Source organism: Meleagris gallopavo, chromosome 1 (assembly GCF_905368555.1).
Source record: "Meleagris gallopavo chromosome 1, MGAL_WU_HG_1.1, whole genome shotgun sequence".
Lineage (NCBI taxonomy): Eukaryota > Metazoa > Chordata > Aves > Galliformes > Phasianidae > Meleagris > Meleagris gallopavo.
This window is the reverse complement of record NC_139404.1, coordinates 49065195-49089365: the sequence shown is the minus strand read 5'-3', so window position 1 is coordinate 49089365 and position 24171 is coordinate 49065195. Positions and strand designations below refer to the sequence as shown.

Here is a 24171-nt window from a genome sequence, read left to right as displayed (position 1 = left end):
GATTTGCTATAGTGAGAGCTGTAAAAGGTTCTCTTCTCTGTAAATGGTGTTCCCCTTTTTCCCAATGATTATATATATGAAATTCTCATTGTGATATAATATCCTAGGAATAATGGTCACTTGAACACAATATTCTCAGTTTTCATTAAACACCTTTGAGGACAAACAAGGCCTAAGTCCTGTCCTGGAACAAATCCATTTAGTCCCATTAGCCAAAAGTATCCATTCAGCTTTTGGTTTGAGGCACATCGTTACCCCACAAAGTTTCTCCTTGGATCTGGGTATTTTACCTATACACTGCCCTTTTCCTGTTACATGTTGCATAGTGAGCCCCCTTTTCCCATCCTTCCACTTCCACTGACTGGGGTTCGATTTGTTTGTTAGCTTAGCAGGAGTGGTAGTTCCTATTGCTTCATAAAATGGTTATATATGGCTCATAAAATAGGTTTAATATCATAGCAAAGCCAACAATGGTTTGTCACATTTGGGTTGGAGTCGTTAAGGGCCTGATAACTAGTTTTCATTAAATTCCAAAGGGGGTTGTTACTTATGTCACAGGTTTTTCAGTGGATTTGTCTCCGCTGCCAGTGGAGTTGTCCTTACTATCCTCAGTAACATTTTGACACTCCCTCTCTCAGACTTTCGGTCTTTTTTTAGTACTAAATTTGGGCCCACTGCCACAGGGGATGACTGACGTTCTTCCTTCCTAATGTATATCAAACCCCCTCAGTCAGTACCTGGTTCCCAGTATCTCATTCCCCAAGTTTTCCCATTGTCCATCCTGGATTTTCAGATTTAGTTATGTTGAGGTAAATATGCTTACAATTCCCTAGGGAGACGGTGCCTCTGCTGGAATCTTGACGAGGAGGTGTACACCCTGTGGATCCCCCCTTACTACGGATAGGAAGGGATCTTTACCCTTCCCTCCTATCCAATCAGGAGCTATGGTCTCACAACCCCAATAGGCACAATAATAATGCCCTGGCCAATTGCAATATCTTTTCCTGGGTTAGAACTCGGGCAGAAATAAAATCCTAAAAGGTTCAAGCATGGTTTAATTGGTACAAGCTCGCATAAAGTAGGTGTGAAACTGGGTGGACCTGCAGTCTCTTTAATTTGAATCACTTGCTGATCCTCCCACCTGATTAGAGACCATTTAAAGGGCTGGTGTGGGTTACTTTCTGCCTGGATTGGTACCAACACCCACCCCACAATACATACAATACCATATAAGAATGGGATTACTGGTGGATCCTTACGGTGTTTAAATGGACTCCTCCTTTCCTCCAAAGTTTTAAGCGCCCGATGGATCTGGGTGTCATATTCGCGCTTTTAAGAGGCATTGGTCCTGAGTGTGGGAGTCTGGGGATTTACCTCTGAGGGGGCCTCTTGGCCTACATCCCCACCGTTTTACGCCTCTGCCTCCTTCGCCTACTCCTTTGCTTAGAGCAGTGAGGTGTTCCATCTTCTCAACAGCAGTCGTATCCTTCAGGGGCCCCTCTTTTTGCCCCTTATAGGTTTACTCGACTCTCGATCAACCACTTCCAGGCTCTCAAGGTTTTACCCCCGTTAAGCGCACCAACCCCTCCTTTGGGCCAATTCCCGTTTCAAAAGTGTCCCATCACAGGGCTCTAAATAATCTCTGTAGAAACTTGACCGATCAGTTACAGGTCCCGGATACCGCACAAGAGATATCCGTAGGTATAACGGATCCACCAGTTATCCTTACAGAAGTCGGTTAGTACTCACAAGATTGAGCTACAGACTGCCTCATCTGTGCTTAGTAGATCTTTCTTCTCAGTTTGAATTTCAGTCCCCCAGGGTTTTCAGATTCTTCCCACTGATCCTCTGTAATGGGTCCTTTCACACCACTTATGTGCGTCCATCCCCGTTCGGCTGTTTGGACGGCAGCTTCTGTGGTAAGTAGAACAACAAAAGGCCCTTCCCATCTAGGGGTGAGGGATACTTCCCTCCAAGTCTTAATCAATACTCGGTCTCCTGGTTTCAACTGATGGATTGCCATATTTAGGGGTGGCCTCTGTACAATCAGGCCTCTCTTTCTGAGCTCGTTCCTCCTTTTCATTAACTCCACTCTATATTCCCGTAAGGAGTATTCCTCAGTCTTCGGATGTTCTACCACTAATTCTAAGTCATGGCATCCCATATAACATTTCAAAAGGAGAAATGCCTGTATCTGTCCTAGGTTGGGTCCTTAAATTTAATAGTGCCAGTGGTAAACATTTAATCCAGGACATCTTAGTTTCTATCATTAATTTAGTAAGTCGTTTCTTGATTTCTCCGTTCATCCTCTCTACTTTCCCCGAGCTTTGGGGGTGCCATGGAGTGTGGAATTCCCACTTAACTCCGAGTGGTTCTAAAGCCTCCTTCACTGTTCTGGAAATAAAATGAGGTCCTCTGTCTGAATCTATTACCTCAGTGTTCCCATATCTGGGGATGATGTTTTCAAATAATATTTTTACCACTGTTTGGGCAGTGGCTCTGTGTCACGGTTTTAAGGTTTTTTATGTTTTTTTTTGTTTTTGGTTCTCAGTATTCCGCATCAAAACATCATGTAGTGTACTGGGAGTTAAAGTGTTAATTTAATTGGTGCTCCAATTCCAAGCACCAATCCCTATACATTACGGAAGTCATGGGATCCTGCCCTTCCGGGTGGGGCGGTCTCTTACAGCCTGGCAGTGGGAGCTGGAGGGTGTTTTCCTGGCCGTTCCGAGCTTTTCAGGTTTGAATCGGTCTCGGGAACTTTCTCTCTCCTATCTTATTTGATTTATTAGTCTCAATTTCAATCAGATTGTATTATATTGTGTTACCTTGCATTCTGATATCATAGTTAGTAAAATAAGTTTTCCTCCATAGATTCTTGCCGCTGTTTTTGTTTTTTTTTCCCCTCCCTTCCTTCCCATTTTGTGAGGTGGGGAGGGGAGGGCAGGGCTACTGCCCCCCTGCCACGGGCGTAAATTGATCTAGTTAACTCCGTGACACTCTGGCTACTGGGAAAGCTTCTACATAATATGTCAGATGGTCTATTATCACCAATAAATATTTGTATCTCCCAGTTTTCGGCAATTTTGTAAAATCTATCTGGATTTTGGCAAACGGTCTTAAGGCTAATTCTCTCCCACCCGGTATTCTTTCTCTTAGATGCTGCTTATTAACTTTCTTACAGGTCAAGCATCCTCCCAAAACAGCCTTTGCTATATTGTATACCCCAGTGCACATATATTTTGTGCTAAATTGGTCCACTAGTGCCTGGATTCCCCAGTGCATTTTTCTATGGAATTCTCTCATTACCCTCCAGGCTAGTCGTTTTGGTAGTACTTCCCCACCATCAGGAAGTAACCACTTCCCATCTTTTTCTTCAATACCCATTTGCAACAATCTTTCCTTTTCCTTAGTAGTAAAACTTTCTTCGTATTGTTTTTGTTCTTTAGACTCCCCGATCCCTAACTCTTTAACTATCAACAGAGCTGCTTTCTTGGCTTCCTCATCAGCCAAGTTGTTTCCTCTTATGTGATTATACTTTCCCTTTCGGTGACCTCTTATATGTACAATCGCAATTTGCTTTGGTTTTCTCAAAGCTTGTAGTGTCTGCTTGATTAGGTATTCATGAACCAACCCTTTTCCTTGTGAATTTACTAGCCCCCTCTCTTCCCATATCTTTCTGAAGTTGTGGACTACCCTATAGGCATATTTAGAGTCAGTGTATATAGTCCCTTTCCTATCCTTAAGTAATATTAGTGCCCTCAATTTGCCCAGGATTTATCTAACGCCCCTGATTCGGCTACTGATAATGTTTTCCCATCAACTATTGCATATCCTGACCTACGCTTCCCATTTACCACCCTAGAGGACCCGTCTACATGTAATTTTTCTCCTTCCTGTAACTCTTCTTCCTCCAGGTCTTCCCGAATTTTGGATTGAGTTCTATACATTGTATACAATCATGGGTTAGATTTCCATTCGGTTCTCCATAGAGAAATTGAGCAGGGTTCTGTAAGCCCGTAGATTCAATCTCCAATCTGGGGGAGTGTACTAATATCCCCTCGTATTTTAACAACCTGGCATCAGTTATCCACTTACCTGCCTTTTGTTGTAATATTCCCCTAATGTTATGGGGGGTATATACTTTTAATTCTCCACCAAAGGTTACTTTTCCAGCTTCTTCTGCTAAAAGGGCTACCGCCACTATGGACTGTAAACAAGTTGGCCACCCTCTACTCACGGGATCAAGTAACTTAGAAAAGTACCCTACAGGTTTCTTTCTTCCTGCCCATTCCTGTGTCAGGACCCCAAATGCTGTCTCTCCTTTTATATTCACAAACAGGTAAAATGGTCTCTTAATATCTGGCAGGCTTAATACTGGGACATTAACTAAGTCCGTCTTTAAATCTTCTAGTTTCTGATCTTCCTCTCAGCCCCATTTCAGATGTCCGTCTTTGGTTAATTTCTCATATAAAAACTTTACCTTACTGCTATAGTTCTCAATCCATTGTCTGCAATATCCTAGTAATCCCAGGATTTGCCTTATTTGTCTTTTATTTTTCGGAGCCTGGAGGGATAGGATTCCATTCACCCTTTCTAGGTCTAATTTCTTGTTTCCTTTTGTTAACCAATATCCCAAATACTTTACTTCCTCTTCTGTAAACTGTAATATTGACTTTGATACTTTTAGTCCTTTTAGGCCTAAAAAGTTGAATAACTTAATACTTTCTTTTTGGGCTGCATCCTCGTCTACCCCTGCCAGGAGCAAATCGTCTACATATTGCACTAAAGTTACCTGGGGATCTGGTTGATAAGTGCCCAGTATCTGTTCTAGTGCTTGACCAAACAGATTAGGTGATTCGGTGAATCCCTGGGGTAACACTGTCCACCTTAATTGTTGTTTCCTGTGAGTTCGGGGATCTTCACATTCAAAGGCAAAATAATTCCTACATTTCTCCTGAAGGGGGCAGGCCCAGAATGCATCTTTTAAGTCTATGACTGTATACCACTTCAGTTCTGGTGTTAACTGGCTTAATAGAGTATAAGGGTTGGCAACTATTGGGAACCAGGGTGATCGTTCGCTTGTTTATTTCCCTCAAGTCATGCACTAGCCTATATGACCCATCAGGTTTCTTCACAGGTAGTATAGGTGTGTTGAATGGTGACATGCAGGGTTCTAACTAGCCTCTTGCTATTAATCGCTCAATCTCTGGTTGAAGTCCCTGTCGGCCTTCCTGTGAAATAGGGTACTGTTTTATCCTTACAGGGATCGCTGGGTTCTTAATGGTTACTTCAAAAGGGGCAATATCCAATTTCCCCACTGAATCCGAGGTGTATGACACCTCAGGATTTATCTGTTCTTCATCCTTTACTGTCAGGGCATATAATTTACAGTCAGCTCCTTGTTTCTGAATTAACTTCCAAATTAACTCCTAATTCAATAATCAGATCCCTTCCCAACAAATTATACTCTGCTTCAGGCACTAACAAAAAGGATCCGAAGCCATGCCTACAGGGTGCTTCTATCCCCAGTCCTTTGATTATTGATGTTTTAAATGGTTCACCCTTGGCTCCGACTACTTGAAGTTTTTTCTGAGGAAACTGAGCATCCCCAGAGCAGCTTTTGGACAGTCGATCTTTCTGCCCCGGAGTCCACAAGGAACTCCATTTCCTGGCGCTGAGGACGCACTTTCAATTTTATCAAGGGCTCTGTTCCTTTCAAGGTCATCCTTTAAGGGATTAATTGAATCCCTTGGATAACTTGGATCTTCTTAAATAAATTGAGCCCAAATTCTTGATGTTGCTTTCACAGACTGTAAATGCTATTCTGTTCTTCTATCAGCACCCTTTTGGGTTCAACTCACCTGACAACCCAGCTTTCATTCTTCCTTCTTTGAAAATTGGGTAAGAGTGGTAGGAAAGGTATGCTGCTTTTTCAAAAGGAGGGGCACAACAGCTGTTTGATCCTTGCCTTTCTCCTCCCTTTTTAAATCAGGAAAGAAAGGGATTTTTTCAGCCTGGCTGAATCACATGTGAACTTATTAACTCAGAGCAAACTTGTTATTCAAGATACACGTTTATTTCAGACACCTTTACACTTCTGCACACTTTCCCTGGCTACAGTTTCACTTTATTCCCCTCTGCTACCTCAGCATAGCCTGAAAGACTGATTTTTTTATTTTTTATTTTTTTCCCCCAAGCATTAATTTGCCTGGAACAGTCTGGGAGTAATGTGCTGAGATGGCATGACACCAGTTGCTCATTGCATGGGAGTAACAGGAACACCGATAACTTTACCTTTCTTGTCTTTCCAGGATTACGACCTGTGCATCACCTGCTATAACACTAAGAATCACGACCATAAGATGGAAAAACTAGGCCTTGGTCTAGATGATGAGAGCAACAACCAGCAGACTGCAACCACCCAGAGCCCAGGTGACTCCCGCCGCCTGAGCATCCAGCGCTGCATCCAGTCCCTGGTCCACGCCTGCCAGTGCCGTAACGCCAACTGCTCGCTGCCATCCTGCCAGAAGATGAAACGGGTCGTCCAACACATCAAAGGCTGCAAACGCAAAACCAGCGGAGGGTGCCCCGTCTGCAAGCAACTCATTGCTCTTTGCTGCTACCATGCAAAGCACTGCCAGGAGAACAAGTGCCCGGTGCCCTTCTGCCTCAACATCAAACACAAACTCATTCAGCACCGCCTGCAACAGGCTCAGATGCTCCGAAGGAGGATGGCAGGTGGAAAGTGAAAAGTATTGTTTCTTCATTGATCACTGAAAAGGGGCAATTGATCTAAAGAATTAAGCTATTACATATCCTTAGAATTAGCTGATGTGGAAAGTAAGAATACCATATACATATTAGTAGCATATTTTAGAAATATAGTTACCGAATTACCTAACAAATTCTTTCTCACAAAGCTGCAATAGATTTTAAATGTTCTAAACAATGTGGGTATAGTATTCTGACCTAGGAAACATATTGTAAGGTTGTTCATTAGACCGGCAGAAGCGAAATACATTTAACAAACTTTCAAGGAGTCAGGGCCTTTACACAAAGCAGGGGGGGGTAATTAAACAATTAAGAGGTTATGTTTATGTTGTAAAACAGACATCCGAAAGTTGTGACCAAACGTTTGTTAAGAAAGCAATTGTTAGAAGGCAATTAATCAATTAAGACATTTGTGTCTGGACAGCAAAAATTTGCGTTTACTTGTATTTGTATGATTAGTGAAACGTCGCCAAAGAGTTGTGAACCTGCAGTACTCAGCCAATGAGGAACCAGGGCAGAAAGAGCTAAGCGTCGGGCAATAGGGGGTAAAAGACGTAGCACTGTTTTCTCGGGGCGCTCCTGCTTGCAGGAGGCCCGCCATTGCAATTGCAAATAAAATCTGCTTTATCAGAGAAACTGTCCTAGAAAATTATTTGGATATTTCCAACACAAGTATGCAGCGGACTGGTGTGGTGGGCCAGCAGCAGGGGCTGCCCTCACCGACATCAGCCACCCCGACAACTCCAACAGGTCAGCAGCCCACGATGCCGCAAACTCCCAGCCTCAACCCCAGCCCGCCTCGCGCCTCCCAACAGCATGCCGAGAACTCAACCTCCTGGCGCTGTGTCCCAGGGCAAGGCGGGCAGCCAATTGTTCAAAAACTAGAATGATGTAGGTGGCACTCACTTGGACATTAGATAACTGTTGCATCCAAACGAGCTACAGCTGTAGATAGGCCAGGACAAGTCCAGACAAAGCCTGCCAAGGCCAGGGTTACTCACCTAATGCAGAGCTGGTGACCTCTTCAAAGCAGTGGGTATTATTTAAAAAAACAAGCTCCTTTGAGGTGAGTTGCTACCTCTGAAGTGTAAGGCTTGTAAGTGCTAATGAGAAGGGAAAGCAGAAGCCTGACACAGGTGTCATTGCCTTCTTGGTCATCCATGGAGCTGCTTTGTGTGCTCTGACCTCCGAGTCCAAATCCTGTGTTTGGAGTTGACCCTGATGTACTGAACGATATTCCTATGAGGATACCGGTGTGACATGCTCAGAATGAGGAAGGTCGTATCTACAAAGAGGCGAATAGCAAGGTACAATGCTGTCCTCAGCCATCTGCTTGAGTCTCCCTTATCCCGTGCAGCAGTGGCTGCGGAGGAACAGCAGTGAAAGCACAGGCGAGTGTCCTTGGCTAAGGAACAGTTTGTGCCGATTGACAGAGATGCCCTGAGTAGCACCTGGTTTTGCCCTCCAACCTCCTTCTCCCAAAGAGAAATCTTCCTTTTTTCCTCTCCCAAGCTGAAACGTACATGTGGAAGGATGTTTTCCGAGCCTTGATTATAGAATAGCTTAGGATGGAGTGGAATCTAAAGCCTACCCAGTCCCACCCCATGCCGTGAGCAGGCCTGCCACCTACCAGCTCAGGCTGCCCATCCAACCTGGCCTTGAGCCTCCAGGGATGGGGCACCCACAGCTCTCTGGGCAATCCGTGCCAGTGCCTCACTGGCCTCTGAGTGAAAGATTTCCTCCTAACATCTAACCTAAATCTCCCCTCTTGTAGTTTAAAGCCCTTCCCTCACATCCTATCACTAACAGACCAGCTAAAAAGTCAGTTCCCCTCCTGTTTGTAAGCTCCCTCAAGTACTGGAAGGCCGCAATGAGGTCTCCCTGGAGCCTTTTCTTCTCCAAGCTAAACAAGCCCAACTCCCCCAGCCTATCTTCATAGCAGAGGTGCTCCAGCCCTCCAAGCATCGTCACAGCCCTCCTCTGGACCTGCTCCAACAGTTCTGTGTCCTTCCTGTACTGGGGGTCCCAGGCTTGGACACAGTACTCCAGACAGAGCCTCACAAGAGCAGAGTAGAGGGAGGCAATCCCCTCCCTCTCCCTGTCAGCCACCCCTTTTATAATACAGCTGGATACTGTTGGCAGTGTGACCTATTGCCTTTTTTATTTACTTTTTTCAACGTCTTTCCTCTTGTCTCCTGCAACTGATGTGCCTACCACTTCTTGGTAGCCTCCTGAATTCTCCCGTAATAAAATTAGATTGTTTAAACACAGTTTTGTATATTAAAAAGAGCATGCCTATGTTTCATGTGTTGTTTAGATACTCACTGCTGGGTCTTAGCAGAGTAGAAATATTCTTTTTTCTGTTTTCTTTTTCTCCTATCTACTGTGCCAGCACATTGAAGTTGATAAATCAAAGCTTGGCATGAAAGAGAATAAATGCTAGAGATATGAAGAGACACGTGCTTCCTGCCTACTCTTAACTGGGAGCTGGGATGAGGGATGTTGCTAGCAGCTCAACTAAGACCACGGTTCTTTTCTACGGTGGAGGGGAGGGAAGCTGTCTTTGCATGAAATGATTGCAAGCTGAGGTTGAATAAACAGCTGCTCTTTGGAAGGCGGGAAACATGGAACGGTGCGGCCGCCCTAAGGCACCACCCTCTTTCTCCTTCTAGCGGAAATCGAACTACGCCTCCCGTCTGCCCCGCGGGGGGCGCAGCGGGAACAAACTCTTCGCTGATTGGCTCCTTTTCTTCCAGCTGCGGCCAATTAGATGCGCGGCTGCGGGGGAGGGGGAGGAAATGTGCTCCACGCGCGTGAGACGGGCTGGCGTCCTGGGAGCCATGGAGCAGGAGCAGCAGCAACAGCAGGGGGAGGTGAGCGGCGGTGGGGTCGGGACGGCACCGCCAGAGGCCCTGCTCCGACAGCGGAGCGCTGTGCAAAGCCCCACAGCACAGCCTGGGGGGCCTGGGCCGCCCCGCGGGAGGCGCGCGGCGCGGGCTGTGGCGGCAGTTTAACGGCTGTTTGCGGGAGGTCCGCCTCCCGGTGTGGTGTCCGGTGTGGATTCAGCAGGCCGTAAAGGTGGGGGAGAGATGGGGGCACTGCGGGTGTTCCCGCTCGGTAGCGCGTCTCTGCTTTCAGACCCTTTTGGTTCCGGAGCAGCGATCCGAAGTTATTTGCTTCCTGCGAGCTGAAGGGAGGTGCGAGCGCAGAAGGGGCTGAGATGAGCAGTTTCTTGTGCCTCACCTTGCAGTGCTCGCTGTGTTGATCCTGTCTTCTTGCTGCTCTCTTGTGAATTCCTAACACCTTTTCTCAGGTTGTTTTGCCCTTATTCTTAGCTTGAGGTTTTTCTAGTCAGCTCCTTTCCTTCAGTTCCCGTCCCTCTGCTCTCACGGTAACAGTTCAGGACTGAACCCTGCCTGGATGCCAGGTGTGATCAGGTGCAGAGACATCTGGTTGTAGGAAAGGCTCTTTAATAAAAGCTGACCTGTTGAGACAGCTTCTGAACTGAGGTCAGCTCTGGTTTATGCAGTTTCCAAAGGACATAAACTCAACTCTGAAAAAAGTTGGCCAGCAGATCACAGATTCACAGAATCACCAAGGTTGGAAGAGACTTTCAAGATCATCCAGTCCAACCATCCACCTATCTCCAATAGTACTCATTAAACCATGTCCCTCAACCCAAAATCAAAACATTCCTTGAACACCTCCAGGGTCGGTGACTCCACCACTTCCCTGGGTAGCCCATTCCAGTGCTTGACCACTCTTTCAGAAAATAAAAGTAGTATTTCCTGAAATCTGATGTTTAGTCTGCACTAGTTTTGTGAGTTTTGGTGGTAAGAGCGTGTAGCTTGGTACTCTGTGGGAAGCTCGCTGTGGCTTTGACAATGGTGTCTGCACTGCTGTGCAGTTGCTGAAAGAGACAGTGCCTGGAAGGACATGGGCTCATTCCATCTTTGTCAGCATGCCTGTGAAGTTCCCTGCATTCATCCCACATTCCTCAAACTTTATGTCACTGCAGCTCTGTGGCTGTGCTTTTTGCTCTTGGGAAGCAATGTACAGCATACAAAATTCCTCTAAAGGAACTTGCTGCAGGAGGAGCAAGTCCAAGTGCAGGATGCTGCACTTGGGCCAGGGCAATCCCATGTATTTATACAAATTGGGAGAAGAACCCGTTAAGAGCAGCCCTGCAGAGAAGGACTTCGGGGTCCTGATGGATGAGAATCTGGACGTGAGCCAGCAGTGTGTGCTTGCAGCCCAGAAGGCCAACTGTGTTCTGGGTTGCATTAAAAAAGGAGTGACCAGCAGAGAGAGGGAGGTGATTGTCCCCCTCTACTCAGCTCCTGTGAGGCTCCATCTGCAGTACTGCGTCCAGGCCTGGGGCCCCCAGTACAGGAAGGACGTGGAGCTCTTGGAGCAGGTCCAGAGGAGGGCCATTAAGATGATCAGGGGGCTGGAGCACCTCTTCTATAGGAGAAGTTGGTGGAACTGGGCTTGTTTAGCTTGGAGAAGAGAAGGCTCTGGGGGGACCTTATTGTGGCCTCCCCATATTTGAAAGGAGTGTATAAACAGGAGGAAGAATGACTGTTTATGAAGGTGATTAGAGAAAGGACAAGGGGAAATGGTTTTAAATTGAGATGGGAGGTTTAGGTTAGATATGAGGAGGAAGCTTTTCACTCAGAGGTGGTGATGCACTGGAACAGGTTGCCCAAAGAGGTTGTGGATGCCCCATCCCTGGAGACATTCAAAGCCAGGCTGGATGTGGCTCTGGGCAGCCTGGTCTGGTGGTTAGCAACCCTGCACATAGCAGGGGGTTGAAACTAGATGGTCATTGTGGTCCTTTTCAACCCAGGCCATGCTATGATTCTTTAAACTCCTGAATTTGAGATTGTTGCATGGATTTCTTGCACAGTCCTGTAGGCCTCCCAGCAGTGAAGGCAAGCTTGTGAACATTTGGCATAAGATGTCTGTTTTAAAGCAGTCTGGTTCTTTTGTTAGGTGGTGTCTTCCATTTGCAACAAAACTTCGTCTTTGGAGAGGGCGGAGGAGGAAGGTGAGGAGGAGGAAGAAGAGGAGGAAGAGGATGACTTGGACATCTTTGGAGGCTATGACAGCTTCCGGAGCTACAACAGCAGCATGGGCAGTGACAGCAGCTCCTGTCTGGAAGAATCTAGTGATGATGAGGTGGCAGATCGGGAAGTTGGAGATCTTCCACTCTCCCCTGTGCACCAGCAACCCACAGGCCGGATCACAGAAGACAGTGGCTCTGAGCCAGGTAGTGCCCATTCTCCTGTGTGTGATAGAAGGAATGAGGGCTGGAGGAAGCCAAAGGGTGTGTGATTTCATTCTGAGTATGCTCTGGGAGCAGAACTGGACTGAGACTGCAGGTTCTGGATTACATGGAGGAGCTGCTATGTGCAGTGGGGATTACCTGGGCTTAGATCTGTCACTTGTAAAGCATAGACCCTGCTAACTGTTCATATCTCTGTGCTTTTCCTCTCAGCTGTGTGTGAGATGTGTGGGATTGTGGGAACCAGGGAGGCTTTCTTCTCCAAGACCAAACGTTTCTGCAGTGTCTCCTGCTCCAGAAGTTACTCCTCAAACTCCAAAAAGGCCAGCATCCTGGCCAGACTGCAGGTGAGTCAGAACCCATCCTCCTTTCCTGGGGATGGAGCAGAATGCTCCTGTGTGCAGGAATGGATTTTTGCTGTCTAGGAGGTCTCAGGTTGCTATTACCAGTGGTTTCTTATTTCTGCTTGAAGCCCCCAGTGAAAAGCATACCAGCTGAGAGGTGGTGTTTCCTAGAAGCTGGGGAAGGGCAGAGTTATATTTCATTTGTTGTACCTTCTAGTTCCTGTGAGCACTAATAGTAACCTGAAAATCATCCCTGGAGAGATGTGCATCTCCTGCTGGCCAGTTGCAAGCTTCTCTCCCTTTCTATTCCACTAATGATCCTTCTTTTGTAGGGGAAGCCACCAACGAAAAAAGCTAAAGTCCTGCACAAGGCAGCCTGGTCTGCCAAGATTGGGGCCTTCCTCCATTCGCAGGGCACAGGGCAGCTGGCAGATGGGACGCTGACAGGCCAGGATGGTGAGTATAGGCAAGTCGTGAGGAGGTACATCTGTAGGAGGCGTGACTGTGAGATTAATAGCACCATGCTTCACTCTGGTTTCTCCAGAGATACTGGGGCCCCACAGGTAGCCCCGAAACTCCATTTCTCAAGAGCAAGTGACACCACTTGTGGGATCTAGCTCCCCTTCAGGGAAAATGCACTCAAATACAGAGTCTCTGCTTGCTGGGACAGAGTGCTGTGCCCTTGCGTGGTTACATGTTTTAGTCTGAAGGTAATTGAGTATTGTGTGCCTTTAGATAAACCTCTTTGCCTTACTTTCTTCTCTTGTCTATTTCTAGCACTAGTCCTGGGCTTTGACTGGGGAAAGTACCTGCAGGAACATGGCTTCAAGGCAGCTCCTGTCAGCTGCTTCAAACACGTGAGTTCTTTGCTATGCCTCACAGTGTGCGTGGTACACGTTGCATGCACTGGGCTCTCTGGTGGTGAGTGGAGAGAGAAGTCTGGGGAGAGGGCTTCTTGAGCACTGTTTGTGAGGAAGGGAGCTGAGGTTTCTCACAGCCAAGAGTGGGAGGGAGTCCCATGGGGGGAACCTTTAATTTCAAGGGTGGAAGCAGAGGAGGAGCACTGCCAGTGGTGATGTGTCATTACTGGGCTGGGTTTGACTGGGTTGGATGGCAGACAGTTCTCAGCTGCCTCTGTGATTTTTGTGTGTAAGTACCACATGCAGTGATGTGCAAGGTGGAACAGTAGCTGTTCCTCCAGCAGGTCTGCTTCCTCTGACAGTCTTGCTTGATTGGCTAGCCCTGTGAGCCAAGGAGGTGGAAAAAATGGAAGGATACCAGCAGCTATATTCTCTCTCTGTTAAAATAATTTGTTCTGTGTTTTGTTTTTTAACTTTTTCATCCGTATTAATATTAACAAAATTAGTTTTTTTGAGTATAGATCAGGAAGATAATGGCAATTTTATTTATGATTTGGGATTTTCGTATTACAGAATGGCAGCAATATAGGTCACCCTGAAAAGTAATGCCTCTTAGTTTCATGGAAACTACAACAGATTCAAAGAACACAAGAACACTACTTGATAGAGCAAATTCTCAACTATAAAACACCATTTTTCAACATAGTCACCACCGTTAGCTGAATCGTATAGATGAGCTGATCAAGACACTCTTCGTTTTGTGGTGTGGCAGCAATGCATGGCTATCTGGGACCTGGCTTGTCTTTCACATTGCTGCCTCCTATGCTGAAATGCAGTACTCACAACTCACTGTGCTTACATCCACTGTTTACTCTCTGCAACTGCTCAGCAATCATCAGAGAATGTCAGTGGGTGCAATTTTTTCCACGAATTCCATGAATTCCGTGGAGGAATTCAATGACACACCTTTGCTTCATCCACACTTCCATGTCAGATGTCATTTTGTCAAACCGCCCCTCTGCTGCCTTCTGTCATGCGGCAACAGAATGTAATGGAATGTAGGCAGGAAGATACAACCTCTGCTGCTGTATCAATGTGGGCCAAAGTAATAAAGTAGGAGGCATTACTTTCAGAGCAGCCCTCATAATTTAAGATTGTAGAACAGCCAGCAATGAAATAGTACATTTCTACCTCTTGGGATCCTCTATAAACATCCCAATGAAATGTTTGTCACAGTTTGGTTTCTGCTGGCAGATACAAGAGGGATAAAGCATGCAAACCTTTTGTCTAAGGTGAAAGTGCTCAGACTGCCAATGTTCCTTTCCCATTGTGGCTGCCTCAATTCTTTAGGTGCCACTCTTCGATCAATGGGATGATGTGGTGAAAGGTATGAAAGTGGAAGTGCTGAACAGTGATGCTGTGCTCCCCAGCCGAGTGTACTGGATTGCATCCGTCATCCAGACTGTAGGTATGCCTCCAATGCAAATCCCAACAGCCAGGCACAGCTGACTGCTGGGAGAAACTTGAGTAAGAAGAACATAGCTGATCATGTAAAGCATCAGCTCCTTGCAGCTCAGCAATTCATAGAGTCATAGAATGGCCTGGGTTGAAAAGGACCACAATGATCATCTAGTTTCAACCCCCTGCTATGTGCAGGGTCGCCAACCACCAGACCAGGCTGCCCAGAGCCACATCCAACCTGGCCTTCAATGCCTCCAAGGATGGGGCATCCACAACCTCCTTGGGCAACCTGTTCCAGTGCATCACCACCCTCTGTGTGGAAAAGCTTCCTCCTCATATCTAACCTAAACCTCCCCTGTCTCAGTTTAAAACCATTCTTTCTTCTCCTATCACTACCCATCCTCGTAAACAGCCATTCCCCCTCCTGTTTATATGCTCCCTTCAAGAACTGGAAGGCCACAATGAGGTCTCTACAGATTCTTCTCTTCTCCAAGCTAAACAAGTCCAGTTCCCTCAACCTTTCTTCATAGAAAGAAATTGCTGAGGGATTTTGGAACAGGAAATACCATGGTATAGAAGAGGGAGGAAAACAGCATCTGATTCCTTTTCTGATTGCTGGGATCTTTGCAAGGACTGTTCCACCTCTATAATGGTTGGAGAAGCTCTGATAACCTGTGTGGAGCTCTGAATTCCTTGTTGTAGGGAATAAACCTGTAATACCCAAGACAGAGAAGAGAAATTCTGTCCCTAATGCCTTTCTCCGGTTGTTTTCTCTGTCCTGACAGGATACAGGGCCCTTCTGCGATATGAGGGCTTTGAGAATGATGATGGCCATGACTTCTGGTGCAATTTAGGCACAGTGGATATTCATCCCATTGGCTGGTGTGCCATCAACAGCAAAATCCTGGTGCCACCACAAAGTGAGTGTGGGACAAGGGAGACCAGAACACTGGCTTGGCTGCCTTAGCTTATGCATGGTACAGAGGGATGGACACTCCTACCCACAGCTCTACTTGTGCTCTGCTGTGACATTTGGGGTTGTTCACCCTGCATCTGCCTGTGGCTGAGCCAGGGGGCTGCTGGATGCCAAGCTGCTGTGTCTTATCTGTGGACAGAGCGTAAAGAATGTAGTCATTCTTCCTTCTGACCTTCACAGAAACTAGGTTTAGCTTTTGGGGGTTCATCTTGGATCCTGTTTCTGAGCAACACACTGTCTCTGGTTTCTTGCTCAGCTTGCAGTTAGGAGAAGGATGATACTTTAGCAGGATTCTGGCAAGTGGATTTGTTTGGCGTGACTTACATGTTTCCTGTAATACCACTTCCACATCTAGATGGGTGGAGCTGGATGTCAGCTTGGCGCAGTCCCTTCTGTGGTGGTGATCCCTCGCAGCCCCTCGCAGCCCGTAGTGAGGGTGAGCTGCAGAGTAGAGTCTGCCTGAGAGCAGAGAGAGTGTTGGAGTGTGAAAACTTCTAGTACAGATGAACTCTCCTCACTGAAGAGGAAAGGTGTAGTACAGTCCTTTGGTCATAAAGATATGCTTTTTCCCTTATGCGTGTCTAGCTATCCATGCCAAGTACACTGACTGGAGAAGCTACCTCATGAAAAAATTGGTGGGAGCCAGAACCATCCCAGTGGATTTCCACATCAAGGTGAGAGCTTGATGAAGGTGGTGTTTCCTTTATTGCTTCTCAGGAAGCTGAGATGTTTTTTTTGCTGCTTGTTCCTGGAACACAGCTGAGAGCTCATGCTATGGAAGGTGCTGGAGGCAGGCAGATGTTGTCTGTGTGTTTCTCCTCCCAGCATTCCACTCCCACCTGATGAGCAGAAATGGGGAGCACCTTCCCTTCAAGGATCTGCATTCAGTTTAGGCTGATTGAAGTGTCAGAGTCTGTTTAGAGTGCTCTTAGTAGTTCTATAGCACTCTGAGATCTCCAGTGCCAAAATGTCAGGTGCTCTGTAAGTACCTTTGGGTGTTTGCAGATGAGTACAGATATGCTGTTATCAACAAACTGCAGGTCTCCAAAGAGTCAATCAGGAGGCAGCCAGTGACTCACTGGGTCTGTCTGTAGCTGTAGCTGTAACTCCAGAGTTGGAGGTAGAGTTGGCAGGTGGTTTATCATGTTGCTCAACCTTTGATCACAGTAAAATAGTGAAAACAAGGACCTGACCTCTTGAAGTCTACTGAAAATCCAGTTATTCTTTGGGAAGCTGTACCTCTCTGACTGTTCCCAACCTTGAAACCTTTGTGGCCTCTTTTATGGCTGAAAAAGGCATGCAACTCCCCATTCAGTTCCTGCTGAGCAGAGAAGTGATATTTTTCTCACCTTCCATAATATTCACACAACGTGCTGGCTAAGCATGGCTCCTGGTCTGGGGTACCTGTTGTGAAGCCACAGGACTAAGGGAGATTTAAGGTGTTTGTGCCCAGCCGTGCTGTCATGTTGTGGGGCTGGCAGCTCCTTGTGCCTCTAATGAATTCAGCCCCATGCAACACTTCCCAGAGATGTCTCCCAGTCAGTTTTGGGCAGTGAGAGGAGCTGTGTGTGTGAAGGGGAAAGCTGTTTCTTTGAAGTCTTTGGGGAAGGAAGGCACTGTGTGCGATCAGCTCACCTCTTCTTCTTGTTGCCAGATGGCAGAGAGCATGAAGTACCCGTTCCGGCAGGGCATGCGGGTGGAGGTGGTGGATAAGAACCACGTGTCCCAGACACGCATGGCAGTGGTGGACACTGTCATCGGGGGTCGACTGAGACTCCTCTATGAAGATGGTGACAGCGATGATGACTTCTGGTGCCACATGTGGAGTCCCCTCATCCATCCTGTGGGCTGGTCACGGAGAGTGGGCCACAGCATGAAGAAGATAGGTAGGGATCAGGCTCCCACATGCATCTTTTGGTTTGCTACGTGCTGCCCGGCTCTACTGCTAACACCAGTCCTGTTGTGGTGGAAGATCAGGCATTTGTTTTTGTATGAGCTCTGTATCACTGCCTGTTATAGGAAGATGCGGAGGGATTGACCTGTTCTTATTCATCTGATCTGGATCTTGTTTAGCTTTTGAGTTCTCACCAGATAACTGATAGCCAGCATATTTTCTTGTTGCGTTTGCTGCAGGTTTCTCACTTCTTTTGTGGTTGTTTTTTTTTCTTTCCCCTTTTCCTTACAGAAGAAAAGCGCAATGACATGGCAAACCACCCCACCTTCCGGAAGATTTACTGCGATGCTGTTCCCTATCTTTTTAAGAAGGTAGGACAGGTCTCACTTTCTGCCATGGCTACAACACAGGGAGCAGTGATACCACTTCCTTGAGTATATGGTGCTTTGTGGGCAGTTAAGGGTGATTCATCTGTTCCCCTTACAGCTATAGGACAGTGAAGTATTTGGGGCGTCAAGGCAGGGGAAAGTCAGAATAATAAGGCAGGAAAACTAAAAGATGGCATCAGATTAAGGAGCTCAACTGAGTAGTGAGCAGATGCTTAGAGTTCAGAGTAGGAGTAAGCAGCTAGACTACACTGGTGGGGCCTGAGATCAGAAGGAGACTGCTGCAGAGCAATAGCCAGATGCTTGGTCTGGCCTGAGTCTTGGCAGAAACTTGCTGGCATAAGGGCAGTATTGTGCTGTCTGCCTCTTTATATTGTATTTTAGTTCTTTATTTCCCCTCCCTTCTTGGGCTAATCCAGTTTGCACCTGGGGCAGTTGGTATCAGGATGGGGCTGTCCCACACCTCTGACAGTACATGGTGTTCTGGACTCTCCTGTAGGTTCGTGCCGTATATGCTGAAGGTGGATGGTTTGAGGAAGGCATGAAACTGGAGGCCATTGACCCTCTGAATCTGGGCAACATCTGTGTGGCCACTGTTTGCAAGGTAAGTTTTGGGTGGGAAGAGATCTTCTGACTTTATCTGAGACATTCCAGCCTTTCCTCAGGTCTTTTCAAATGGATAGGACTGGGTAGAATTTTGCCTGGGAGAGAGGAGAGCTGTAAAGTGGAGCTATCCAGAGAAAGATAGGCAGCTGGTAAATGGAGGGTGTGAATTGGGGCATTAGCTCAGAGGTCTGACAGGCTGATGAGATCAGTAGCTGGCCATTCACACCTACGTGGACAGCAGAAAGATGAGCACGTGTGATCTGTGAGCTAACTGTCCAGGGTGTGTGACTGGCAACAACCTTCACGCTTTGGCATGCAGTAGGGAAGATCCTGTCTCCAGTAAGGAGAGCCATCTGTAGTGCTGCCTCGAGGAAAGAGAACTGATGAAGGGTAGTGGCATATATCTTTTAATGGGCAGCATTCATAGGTTTGGGAAGCTGAGGATAAATGCATCTCTGACCATCTCTCCTGATGAAGTGATAGTGGGCTTTCCTCCTGGGCTGATATTGGAAAGTAAATTGCTCCTCCAGGTTTCCTCAGGGGGGTGCTCTGCATCTCCCAAAGCAGGTTTTACTTGGGCTTTCCCTGCTCCCTCAAGAACCTAACTGCTGTCATAGAACCCCAAGCAGAAGGCTGTGATACTTGGGGTCTGGCAGGGGAAATCTGAAAAAGTTTTGACTGGAAAACATTCCCTTTAGCCAGCTCTTCAGAATGCTGAGAGGCTGGGGGCAGTTGTGCTTACAACATTTTTGTCAGTACTAATTAGCTGCAATGGACATTATGAAATGAGTCTCACTACTTTAAGTAGCTGCCTACAGCTGGATTGGGTGTAGGTTCAGCCCAGTAACAAACTCACAGTGTATCTGGTGTAGGGGCCCTCTGGGCTGCCAGTAGGATCCTGGAGCATGTAGCATTGCATTTTACTGTCTAGTGGCAACGGTGATTCAGCTGTGGGTGCTGTTAGATCCTTTGAAAGGAGAGACTTTAGAGCACTTTTGCCTTTCACTCCCATCTTAGGTGCTCCTGGATGGATATCTCATGATCAGCATTGATGGAGCCACATCTGATGATGGCTCTGACTGGTTCTGCTATCATGCTTCCTCACATGCCATCTTCCCTGTCAACTTCTGTCAGAAGAACAACATTGATCTGACCCCTCCAAAAGGTGAGATTTGGGTTCTGGCCTGTGGCACAAACCTGCATGCAGAATCTGCTGGACCGGGCTTTTTTGAGAAGTGGCAGATTGAGATGAATCAAAATCTCAGAGTTCCAACCTTCCTGGTTTTTGAGATAGAGCTGACTGGAGGAAAAGCTCTCACTCAGTACCGAGTCTTGGTGAAATGAAGCAACATCTCCAGAGGGCATTAATGTTAGCTTATCACCTGAAGGATCATGGGGACAGGTGTACAGTTCCAGGTGAATAATCAGAGGTGTAAAGGATAACAACGCTGGGAAGTGATAACTAGAGCTATTGCTCTGTGACTCGGACCACTAGAAATGGCAGGAGTCACCTCTTCTTGCACAAATAAATAATCGAGTCTGATATGCCATTCCTCTAAGAGTGGATTTTACTGCCTCACCTGGCCATGCCCAAAAAGGCCTACTCTGAATTTGTGTTGCAGCATTTTGTGTAGTGCTATTCTGTCTTCTTCTGATGTTGCTGTTGTGGGATAAAGATTTAGTGGTTTGCTTTCGATGTGCAATCAAACTACTTCTTGATTCTTTCTTCTCACCTATTTCCGTGGTCTGATATATGACTGACATGAGTATTCAGTGTTGCATCTTTTCTCTCTGCCCACTGGAGGGAGGTGCTGGACTGCCATGGAATCTGTACTCTAAGTGTATGTCCAAATCAGGCTTTATATGCTTTGGAGGTAGCTACTGTGCTTCCTTCTTGCCTTTTCTCTCAGCTGATCTGTCCAGTGGTTGTGTTGTTTCTCTGACCTCCTCTTCCTCCTTCAGGGCAAGATGCAAAGACTTTCAACTGGGAAAGTTACCTGGAAATGACAAAATCAAGATCTGTTCCGGCACGGCTCTTCAACACAGTGAGTGCTGCCCAGGAGAAGAGATGTGTTTGTAGTCAGCAAGAAAGACCACAAGGGTTCTGGCCGTTATAGAGTGGTTGAGGCTAGAAGGGTCTTCTGCGTCCATCTGGTCCAACCTGCTTGAGCAGGGACACCTAGAGCAGGGTGCCTAGGCCCACATCCAGATGGCTTCTGAAGGTCTCCAGGGAGGGAGGGAGATCCTACAGTCAGCAATTTCTGCCTGTGTTCAGGCTTGAGAGTGGGCTTTTTCTTTCTGCTTGCTGTAGGCAAGCCTGTAGCTGTTGTAGGGGACTGCTGTCCAGATATGGCTTTGGTCTGGATGCAATTGCCTTGGGTTTTCCTTTATCTTCTTAATGCACTCAGGACTGCCCAAACCACGGCTTCAAGGCAGGCATGAAGGTGGAAGCAGTGGACCTGATGGAACCCCGGCTCATATGTGTGGCCACGGTGAAGCGTGTAGTGCACCGTCTGCTCAGCATCCATTTTGATGGCTGGGACAACGAGTATGACCAGTGGGTGGACTGTGAGTCTCCAGACATCTATCCTGTGGGGTGGTGCGAGCTGACAGGTTACCAGCTTCAGCCGCCTGTTGTTCCAGGTGAGTGAAGACTTGACTCTGGTTTCTAATGCTGGAGGCAAAGGTGTCCTCCCTCCTTCTCTGTGAGCGGCTCCTCGTTTTGGCCCATTTGACAGCTTGGGCTGTGCTGGCTCCCACAAGTCCTTCTCTGCAGCTGCACAAGCTTGCAGCTGGCAGAGGAAGGAGCCTGTGGTGAGGAGAAAACAACCTGAGGTTTGAGGTTGGCTCAGGTTCCCCTTGGCATCCCCACCTGCACACCAACAGAGAACTGCTCTGCTGACGTTGGGTAGAGTTCAGGTGGTCCTGTCCCTGCACAGCTCCCTCTTACTAAGCACACTACAGCCTTAGCCAGGTAGCAGGGGCACCTCAGGCACTGCTCCCTTAACTCATAATTTCTCTGACTCTGTGAAAGGTAAGAGTTTCCCTCTCAAGAGTTTGTTCCTTTCCTTGTCACAGGGAGGCCATTGCCTCACCTCTGCAGATTATTTCCTTTTGCATCCAAGCTACAGATCTCATTTTTTCTGCCTGTTCCTGCCCAACGTGCACTAGGCCTCTCTCCCCTGTGCTGCCCCAGCCTGTCACCCTGTGCCCTCACGTGGAAGCACAGACAACAGCTGTGCTAGGGCCTTGCTTTCCCCTCAGCCGGTTGTCTCGGGAAGAGGGCGCTGACTCGGGGGGACGGGTATATCTTGTTTCTCGCTTATATCACTTCATCCCAGTTACCTACTGGTTGTGGGACTTGGCTTTCGTTTCCCTCTCGTCTCTATGGCAGAGCTCACAACTCCAGTGAAGGCCAAGGAGGTGCCCAAGAAGAGGAAGAAACCCTATGGAAAGAAGAGTGAGTGATGTTTGATTAGTGCCCTCCCGCTCGCTCGCAGGCTGGGCCCAGTTAGAGGAACCCTGTCTATGATCTGTCAGAGCAGGAGAGAGAGGCCTCGTCTTGCTGTGTTTGCTCTCAGTCAGCTCTGGGTGTGACAACTCAGCTTCATCTTTCTTACTCGCCCCCATTACCCAAGAGCAGAGCGCTGTGTGTGTGTGGGAAGGCTCTGTCTCACAGTCTTTTGTGTTGGCTGAGGTACAAATGGCGCTTGTTTCCAGGCGTGAGGTGTGCTGCTTTCCCACCGTGTCTGTGGTAAGAGGGAGTTTCTTGGCCACAGTTGGAGGGCAGCCAGAAAGCAGCCCTGGCTGCTTTGCGCTGAAGGAAAGAAAGCCTTAAGATGGCTGAAGAGGCCAGTAGTGGGGCTGGACCGTGTCACTGTTCTACCTTGTCCTTGTTGCTGTCATTGTTGCAGTAGATATGGCGAGTCATGCATAGGTGTTCCTTCCTGGGGGGTGGAGAGGAATGGACATCTAAAGAGTATAAAGACACTGAACCTAAATAAAAACGTCAGCTAAAAATGAAAATATCAATGCTACGCTGTCCATGCCACCATGCCCATTTCTTAGGGCTAGACTCAGACAGGTAAGCAAAGCTTTAATGGACTCCAACAGGACCACCTCCTGGGAATTTAAGCACATGCTGAAGTCCCTTATCTCTAATGAAGGACAACACAGAGGAGCATATGTTGAAATGATGAATGTAGAATTCTTCTTCAGTAGCTCTTTTTTTTTTTTTTTTTTTTTTTTTTTTTTGAGTAACCAGTTGGCAGCAAATGATGGTGTAGTTTGCTGGTTGGTTGCGCTGGTCCCTGACCTGTGGCTTCTCAGTGGAGCTGGGGTGCTGATTTACCGGGGGAAAGAAGTGCACATTTTCCTATGCTTTGTTATCTCTTTCTTAAGGAAAAAAGTTACCTGCCAAAACCCGCACCATCAAGCAGACAGTCAAGAAGCCTCCCGTCTCACGGATAAAACGAGAAACAAAAGCTTCCAGCAAAGCTTTGCCAGATCCGGCACCTGATGAGAGTAAGGGAATGAGTTACTTTACCCTGTAGTAATGTGCAGCTCTCTGGTGGTGGGGAAGGGGGTTGGGTGAGGTGCTTGGTGTGCATGGGGTGGGCTCTCAAGAGTTCCGGTTGCTCATAAAGGCTTAATTTCACCTTTGTGTGGACCCAGACAGGTAGAAGGTGGACCACACTGGCTTTCCCTGTATTTATTCTCCCTTCTCTTTTTCTGTCCTTTGCTAGTCATTGCTGTGCAGGTGAAAGAAGAAACCATTGACCCCTCGGAGGCAGAGTTTGAAACCACAGAGCTTCCTGTTCCTATCAGCAGCATAAAGCAGGAGGACGTAGACTGATCTTGGAGCGTCCTGCGATTGCCTCACTTCATTTGTGGCCCTTTGGGAAAGGTCCTGTCAGTGGGAAGTAGAAGACTTAGAGGGGCCTTCTCTCTTTGTGGCAGGCCACCCTGCATCATCACATCTCTGCTTTCTTGGTGAGCAAGAAGATTGCCTCCAGGCCTGTAACTTTAAGCCTTAGCAAATAGACTCCAGAAAAGCCTCAGGCTTGCAGAGGAGCATGCAGAGGTAGCTGCTGCAGCAGTGTGTTCCCTGCCCCAAAGGCATCTTTCTGAGCAGAAACCGCTGGTGGGGACAGAGGCTGCCAAAACACAAGAGGGCAGCCTGGGCTCTCAGCTGCAGCTAGAGGTGTCAAAGTTGTGATTTGAGATGATGTGTGCAGGTCACACGCGTCAGGGAATTAGCTGCTGTGCTGTGCTTCCTGGATGCAGCTGCCTTTGGGAAGGAGAGGAAGAGTAGAGGAAGTGAAAAATAGAAAAGGAATGATGATGCCTCTTGAGAGAGCAAGAGACCTCTTTGTGTACCATCGCTTCTTGCTTTGGAACCCAGAACTGCAGTGTGCATGGTGCACAGTTTGAGATTTTTATTTTCTAGTAGTCCTACTGTAAATTTGATCAACAATCTGTATCCTAAAGCCCTATGGATTAAATGAAGGAAGAAGCCAAAGGCTTGTGTCATGTTTTCCAGAATACCAGGGCTACCCAAACTGGGGAGCAGAACAAATCAGA

General features: G+C 47.3%; 2 protein-coding genes across 3 annotated transcripts; both read left to right on the top strand.

The window, feature by feature from the left end:
• Positions 1 to 2619: 2619 nt before the first annotated feature.
• Positions 2620 to 7410, top strand: LOC146545304 (histone acetyltransferase p300-like). Its single transcript, XM_085225822.1, has 2 exons — positions 2620 to 2740; positions 6315 to 7410. Exons 1-2 carry the CDS (start codon positions 2651 to 2653, stop codon positions 6750 to 6752), a joined length of 528 nt encoding a protein of 175 aa, XP_085081948.1. The 5' UTR covers positions 2620 to 2650; the 3' UTR covers positions 6753 to 7410.
• Positions 7411 to 9502: 2092 nt separating this feature from the next.
• Positions 9503 to 24109, top strand: L3MBTL2 (L3MBTL histone methyl-lysine binding protein 2). 2 transcript variants are annotated; one of them, XM_003202309.4, is made up of 17 exons: positions 9503 to 9647; positions 11770 to 12046; positions 12275 to 12408; positions 12738 to 12861; positions 13183 to 13262; positions 14616 to 14733; positions 15512 to 15646; positions 16288 to 16376; positions 17357 to 17588; positions 17888 to 17967; positions 18482 to 18586; positions 19606 to 19753; positions 20551 to 20633; positions 20997 to 21231; positions 21983 to 22048; positions 22990 to 23112; positions 23334 to 24109. In XM_003202309.4, the coding sequence occupies exons 1-17, from the start codon at positions 9573 to 9575 to the stop codon at positions 23441 to 23443; spliced, it is 2214 nt and encodes a 737-aa protein (XP_003202357.2). In that variant the 5' UTR covers positions 9503 to 9572; the 3' UTR covers positions 23444 to 24109. The 2 variants fall into 2 exon arrangements, with proteins under 2 accessions (XP_003202357.2, XP_010708879.1); XM_010710577.3 differs by lacking the exon at positions 21983 to 22048.
• Positions 24110 to 24171: the final 62 nt, after the last annotated feature.